Consider the following 8,314-nt stretch of genomic DNA (forward strand, 5'->3'; position numbering starts at 1 on the left):
CCACGCCCAGAGCTATGACCAGGCTGATTGGTCCAAATTAACCAATCCACGGACTTCCTCACACACACACACACACACACACACACACACACACACACACACACACACACACACACACACACACACACACACACACACTCAGTGCACACACACTGATCTCTCCTCCCTGGCTGCAGGCTGATAACAGACAGTTGGGATCGCGGCGAAATTCTCTCTGCAGACCCATTCTCACAGCGTTTATCAACCTTTTTCTTACTCAATATCAAGCCACACTTATTGTTTTTACTTCGGCTGTGACTTTGTGTGTGCTCAGGGTGAGTTTGGCTGTGTTTCGCTGTCGCTAAACAAGGAAACCACACCTCCACGGAGCTCAGCGCGATTCACAACGTCCCGACCAATCAGAGCACACTGTGCTCACAGGGAGGGTGGGGGCTGGAGCTATTGGAGCTACAACGAGCCGTTAAAGGCAGAGAGTGAAATTCAGTGAATACACGTAGTTTACAGAGATGCTGTATGAGGAACCAATGTGAGTTTGGAAATTGCACAATATAAATCTATTCTAGTAGACCTCAACCATGGAATTATGATCAGTGGAAATGGCCATGACATGTCTCCTTTAAGACCCAGGTCAACTCATCTCCATATTCGGCCCATCTCCAGCAGAGGTCACTCCATGACCCTGTATTGAAACTCAGTTTATGAGGGATTATATTCTCCTCTATTTATTTCAGAGGATTTGGGCATCAATACTGTTACTCTGAAATGTGTCAGCGGAACAGACACCTATACATGTAAAAAGAGGTGAACAAGGTAGTTAGATAAGTGGATTCATGAGGATGATGCAATGGTCTTCATATCCTCTTGCATCATTGTTTCTTGCTCTCATTCTCTCTCACTTCTTGTCACTTACAGATGGGTGACAAATGAAAGGAAAACCTGATTAAACAGGAGAAGCAACATAATAGATGCAGATGCATCAACACAGACCGTGAAGGGTCACACCATGATTTGATGGAGATCAAAATAATGTGATGATCTGGCCGCAATCACTCAAATGTAAGTCAATTATCTTTGCTCTCACACTCGGAGGAGGAAATCTTTATCTTCAGTAGCACTTACATACAACAAACTTTCCAAATTAATTCTCTATATTCTAATTGTTATTAAAAATTGGTTTGTTCATGTATCATTCATAGCCTTTAACATGTTATTTCTAAAAACAGCTAAATAGTTTGCTGTTGACAGTACTTTGTTATAAATGGAGTGATACAATGTGGTTACACAATTGGACTCTAATACGTCAACGCTATGAAACAAGTATATTAAACCTGGATGTATCAAATGTACAGGTTTATATTCTTGAAATGTATTCAAAATAGAACACATTTATTATTATTATCTTCATATTTAAATATGACATTTAAGACTACTTGATATACAAAAAATAATTGTCTTATCTATTTGTTTAACTGTGTAACTGTTTCACCTGCAACACAAGTTAATCTCTATAGGAGATTTTACAGCTAGATTCGAAGGTGCTCTCCACTGACCTTACGAAATCACCAAATATATTTTAGAGGATGGGTTTCTACCCTTGCAGGTTGTTGTTTTCCCTTCAATCTGGTATGGATATTGTTGTGCCCTCGCTCCGTGTCCTCAGTGATAACTCTCTGCTCTCTCTGCGCCCTCTGTTATTCCCTACATCCCCTCGTTCCTTTGCTCCTTTTCCAGTGGTGGGGTCAGGGGTCCTGTCCTCTCCGCTGGAGCCAGTTGGAGTGACGAATGGCAACACGGCGCTTCCAGCTGCCCGCAGCACAAACAGTAAACAGAGCGAGGGTGGAGGAAGAGAGCAGAGGGGTTTGATAAGAAAGAGAAATGAAGAGCAGGAGTAAACTAGGGAGAGCAATGAAGGGGTTTGCCCCAAAGGACCCTCACTAAAAGTCAAAACATGTGCAATCCCGTGTCTATTTCTGAAGCGCAGGGTGACATTTGTTTAATAGTTTTTAAATGAATGCTGTGGTGTACAAAGATGAACACATTTCCTCGAGAGGAGTGAGTGCAGACGTGGCCTGATGTGTGCTTGTTGATGTCTAATGTCTCCATCAGTTAAATGAATATAGAGCATCTGTTTAACCCAAAAAAGGAGACCAGATAGGGACAAACAGCAACAACATTTTTCAAATGCAAAGTGCGTTCACTTCTGTCAGCATGTTACTGTGTTGACACTCTTTGGATGGAGTCACCAACACGCTCGCTCTCAATTATGCTTATCTTGGTTTTGTGTCAGTATTAAAAATGCATTAGGCTCGAGTGCAATTATGATAGCTCCACCAGTTGCGAATAATACATATTTAATAGAGAGTAATACAGATTATTGCAAACTCTTTAATTGCATTTTAATTCCCCAAGACGCAGACTAGAGAGAAAGGGTGACAAATAAATCGTTAAGGACATTAAATATGTACTTTCACGTGGCCAGGTCTGGCTATAAGCAAACGGCATGTAACCACAGAGGAAACTTCATTATGGATGTGACAGCAGTCTGACTTTGGTGGGACTTATGTGATATTTACAGAGCATCCTTTTTAAGTAACCATTGCTTGATAGTTACATAAGACTCCCTGTCTCTCTCTTTGCCCCTTTCTTCCTCCCTCCCTGTCTCAGTAAGTCATTTCCCCAGAGCCAGTCATTAGCATCATCTGATGTTGCCATGTCTTACATCTCTTCTCTGATGTGCCAATCTAAAAAGACAGAATTGATGTGAAAATCTCAAGAGCTCCATTGCAACAAAAGGACAGCAAAATAAAACAAATTGTGTTTAATTGCAAAGTGCGGGTGACATTGCAGGAACTGGGTTGGGTGCTGGAGCAGGTGATAATAGCGCTGCTGCTGCACTACACATAAACATACACACTGTCTTGTCGCCACCTCAGCCATCACTCTGAATGATGTCAGTCAAATTAATTGCTGCTTCTTCCCGTGGCACGCTTGAGGAGGTTTCACAGAGGCAAGGACAGTCCGGGGCCCAGAGAAACTGGGCTTAAGAGGAGAACTCTGTGTGCGTTTTTGTGCAGTGGTGTAAAGTAACTTAGTACATTTACTCAAGTACTGTACTTAAGTACAATGATGTCCATTTTATGCTACTTTGTAATTCTAATCCACTACATTTCAGAGGTAAATATTGTACTTTTACTCCACTACATTTATGTAGTACCTTTAGTTACTTTGCAGATATTGATTAACTACAATAAATATATATAATCAACACTTAAATAAGAATTTAGTTAAACCTGGATTAAATTCACATGATACCCAGCAGTAAATAAAGTAATTAAAATGTGTTCCACCTTTACAAGCTGATTAATACATCAATAATTATAATCAAAACATACATGATTCTGAAATGGACCAATCTGCATAGTGAGTACTTTTACTTTTGGTTCTATAAATATATTTCGATGCCAATACTTTTGCACTTTTACTTGATTAACATTTTGAATACAGGAGTTTTACTTGAGTGTGCACTTTGGTACTTGTACTTTAAATTAAGTACAATATCTGATGACTTCTTCCACCTCTGTTTGTGTGAAGGAGAAACCATCATAGCATAATACTTATTCAGATTTCTAATGAGCATTAACTTAATTTCATAAAAGAAATCCTTCTAATAAATCTTTTGACGGTTACTATTGACAGTGGTTCAGACTCTTCAATCACTTTTAATTTAAGCTTCATTGATTTGCAAAGTAATCAATTAGTCAAAAATCAGTGAATTGTTACATGCTAAAATGGCAGAAAATGTTTTTGAACCCCTTAAATATTAGCATTTTTATCAGTTTTACATCATATTGTACTTTGGGTCGGCCATTTGTTTACTATTTTTCTTAGACCAATCGATTAATCTGGAAAATAATCTGCAGATGAATTGTGATGTTTAGTTGAACTAAAGTGTATGACACGACAACTTAAATTCAGATTAATGAGATGATTGAAGAGCAGACATATCAAAAGACATTCTCATTAGCTTTAGTAAAGAGAATCTTAACTCTAAACCAGTTTAGGTTTTGATTTCATTTATATTTTCAAAATAGCTGGCAGATCTCTGAGGGAATGTTTTACCAAGAAATCTCGTCCTTGAGGCTGTTCTCCCTCCACACTTCAACTACGGGCATCACCCTCTTACTCAACTGCAGTGTCCATTTATGTGACAGGTGCATCCTTGATGTACAAAGCTCCTGAAAATTGAAATGTAAAATCACCTCCTAATTTCAGCCGTGAATCAGAATGTGTGTTTAGTTTTTCGGTATTGTTGCAACAGTTCAGTCAATCATTTGAGCCTGAAAACAACAGCAGTTCAGCAAATTAATGAAACAAAGCCAAAATAATTTGATAAAGGGGGTATTATTCCATGTTATTCAGACTCCAGATCGGGCCTTTCACTTTGCTAATGGTGTAGATTCATCGCCAAACAGAACAAACATGAACACCAGAGTAACGCAAGAGTGAGATTTTGGACGTTCCAACAGCAGGTCCCTTTAAGTTTGTACTTCAGGAAGTTTTATCTGTAGATCTGTACAGACAATCACATACACCACGCAGTCGATTTCACCATAATTGACACATACACTTTTATTAAGATGGGCATTGAGATGCTAAAGCAGACACTTCACAACTGTTATGAATGTAACATAATAGAGTATTTATTTGTCGGACCTCTATAACAACTTCTAAAAAGATTTTAGCCAAGTACAACCACCTACAGCTTTGTTTGTGTCATCAATGCTCACCATAGATAAGTGATGACGCCATTTAGCACATACAAAAATAAATACTTTACATCAAATAAGAGGTAACTGTTGATGATGATGATGATGATGATGATGATGATGATGATGATGATGGCAATACATCCTGTTCTTCACAGTCCAACATACAGTGCTTACTCAATACTGCAGAGTCCCTTTCTTTGGTCTTGAAAAGATTCAGCCATAATATCTCTATGTCATGATAATATTGTAGTTAATGAGGTAAAGGAAAAGTTCAACATTTCAGGGATTAAGACCGATTATACCACCAGAATCTCTTAAAGTCTCTAATTTGCTCATGATACTCGTTTGAATGATCCAAAGTGTGACCAAGTTTAAGTTAAACACACCAGGTTCCTCTGTGTCAAGTTAATGGATGCTGATCCCAGATTACCATTTCTTTAACTGCTGAGATTTGGAAACACCTGGAAATTGAAAAAAAAAAAAAAGAAATGACGAGATAAAAGACACTTCCACTCAGATATTCAGACCATAACATTTCAAACAAGCCCTCAGCTCACAAATAAGGAAACAATGAATACAGACATTGTGTGATCAAGGATTATCAGTGACATTATACATCTCATCATCATTTACATTATATCTCCAAATATAGTTGTTTAAATAATCCAACCTGACAGTGTGTTGGTGTAAGCCTGGTCTGATAGAATGGCTGCTGCTGTATAATGATAATATCAATGTTCAAATATGTCAGAAAATACTTTAGGGACTACACTGTCATCATAACTGATAGGAATGATGGCCGAACCTATAAATACAACACCCATGTTTTTTTATTAACCTAGATGTCCTTGAATGATTCACTTTGAAGAGCTAATTGAAAGTGATTTATCCAAACATAATTCAGTTACTAGCAATTCTTTATCAGCTGCTAAGTAAGCATAGAAGTCAAGGACACCACAAGTCGAGCAAAACCTTTAGGAGGTCATTGACCGTTGTTAATGAAAAATACAGGGCACACAAAGTAATATGGGACATCCATAAAACACTCTCAAGCAGTAAAACAAATAATTTATGAGGTGTCTGTTGAGTAAATTTGGTTTAAAGTTGTATCGAGATTTGGATAAGATGTAAAGTGTGAAGCAGTATCAGCAATGAGATCAGTTTCAAAATGAAACACTTCCATCAATAGTGTCAACTCCTCATCGTTAATCGATGGAGTGGTATGTAAACTCTGATGCTTTCATTCGTGCTATAATCTTTAGTCACATGTCACCCTCTACCTACATGCTCATCTAGTTAGAACCTCATTTGGTTTGACGCTTTTTCCACTGAACTCCTTGCAGAGTGCGGGATGCTAATTTAATGAGTAACAGTATTTCCGTGTGCTGTCATGTAATTTGTCGTAGAGTGCAGGCAGGGTGCTGCATTTACACTGAATTTGGAGGAGCATGTTTTGACAGTGTTTGTGTTTGTGTACGTGTGTGATGGTATTGAAGAGAGCCGTGTCTGACAGCATTAGGGAGTGTGCTGCCCAGTCACTGGATTATCTTTAACAGGGCCGTGGGCTCTCCCAGCTTCCTGGCACAACAGCGAAGAGTCTTAATCGCAATCCCCCAAAAACCCTTTCAGGAGCGTCTCCCCCCTTGAAGACAGTGCAGCGACCACGGTGAGCACGGCTAGCTCACTCTGACCGTCGGCACATGGACGGGCCACTGGCATAATGCAAACACGGGTACATGTAGGGTCGCTGTGTTCTTCAGTCACACTCAGCACAAAGGGCAGTGTCCTCGTTTGAAGTCCATCAGACCGGCCTGCACAGGAACGCTAGGACTCGTAGCATTAAGGATGAGTCAGTACTGTGAGAGAGTCATGACTCATTTCTTGTTTAGACTGACCGTCTCTATGTTGTGGCCTCCTGGATACAGTCTATGGCAGCCCAGCAGGATGGAGAAGGCCTTTCGGAAATCTGCGTTGAAGGCATAGATGATGGGGTTGAGGGAGGAATTAGCCCAGCCGAACCACACAAACACGTCAAACGTGGTGGGGCTGATGCAGGGGAAAGCCTCCCCTCCGCTTGACTGCTCACAGAAGGGCACCATGCAGTTGAGTATAAAGAACGGAAGCCAGCAGCAAACAAACACCCCCATGATCACCGACAGAGTCTTCAGCACTTTGGTCTCCCTCTTGAACGTCATCTTGAAGGAGCTCTCGGACTCTGACATGCTGGAGCCTCCACCCATGCTGTCATGTCTGTTCTTGGCACTTTCGGCCGCTCGCTCCAAGGCAGAGATCCGCCTGATTTGTCTGTGGGCAATGCGGTATATCTGGGTGTAGGTGGCCACCATGATGGCCACGGGGATGTAAAAGCTTATGAAGGAGGTGGATATGGCATAGGTTCTGTTCAGGCTGGAGTCACAGTTCTCTGGGCTGTGGTAAGATGTATCATTGAAGTCTGAGGAGGACTCGGTGTCAGGGGCGTAAGATTTGGTTTGGGCCTTGTGCCAGTTGAGCTGCACCGGGATGAAGGAAATGAGCACAGATAGAGTCCAGGCCACACTGATCATCACATAGGCCATCCTGGGTGTCATCTTCCTCTCATAGCGGAAGGGGTTGGAGATGGCCCAGTAGCGGTCCAGGCTTATCACGCAAAGGTTCAAAATGGACGCGGTGGAGCACATGATGTCAAATGCAACCCAGGTGTCACAAAAAGAGCCAAATGGCCAGAACCCGGCGATCTCCGTCACTGCCTTCCACGGCATCACCAAGATGGCAACCAAGAGGTCTGACACGGCCAGCGAGATCACAAAAAAGTTGGTGACCTTCGATCGTAGATGTCGAAACTTGGTGACGGCGGCACAAACAAGAATGTTTCCCAGCAAGGTGGTAAGGATGAGCAACGAGAGGAAACAGCCAGTCAGGACGCGGCTCGACGGAGCCTCGTCCAAAAACCCGTTGTCGATGACAGTTGTAAGGTTCATGAGATCCATCCCTGAACATTCGAGGGTTGGGGAGAGCTTGTTTATTAAGTCATGCTGAAGGGCCGTGTTACATTATATCCACAGGATTCAAAACTGGGAGGCTTCTGTGCAACAGCTTTGCAAACAATCTCCATCACTGTGTCTTCCAAATGTATGAAGAGGGCTGACATGTTTGAGGCAAACATGCTCTTGGCAGGACATTAGCCCACTGACTTTATAAATTAGATTTGACATTATTCGAGCTGCAGAACTGAAGAGGTAGTGTTAACTTAGTTCCTTGATAATGACCGCCATGGGCTCTTCTTTCTTTGTCTTGGAGTTTGTAGATCCCACACTTTAGGTAGCCTCTGTCTGCTAATTAAAGTCATCAGCAGCCCTGCGGATTGAAGAAAGGAATTATACAAGATTGGATGTCTTGCATTAATTTAAATAAAAGCAAATTGGTTAAAATACTTTATTTTGTTTTTTCTTATTGATATAATATTGTGTGTGTGTGTGTGTGTGTGTGTGTGTGTGTGTGTGTGTGTGCGTGCGTGCGTGCGTGCGTGCGTGTGTGTGTGTGTGTGC

The 8,314-nt window shown here is 41.3% G+C and overlaps 1 protein-coding gene across 1 annotated transcript; it reads right to left on the bottom strand.

Annotated features, from left to right (window-relative positions):
- Positions 1-6,643: 6,643 nt before the first annotated feature.
- LOC104952009 (D(1) dopamine receptor-like) lies at positions 6,644-7,756 on the bottom strand. Its single transcript, XM_010778768.1, has one exon. It carries the CDS (start codon positions 7,754-7,756, stop codon positions 6,644-6,646), a length of 1,113 nt encoding a protein of 370 aa, XP_010777070.1.
- Positions 7,757-8,314: the final 558 nt, after the last annotated feature.

The sequence above is a fragment of the Notothenia coriiceps genome, unplaced genomic scaffold (assembly GCF_000735185.1).
Source record: "Notothenia coriiceps isolate Sejong01 unplaced genomic scaffold, NC01 NC01_scaffold00019364, whole genome shotgun sequence".
Classification (NCBI taxonomy): Eukaryota; Metazoa; Chordata; class Actinopteri; order Perciformes; family Nototheniidae; genus Notothenia; species Notothenia coriiceps.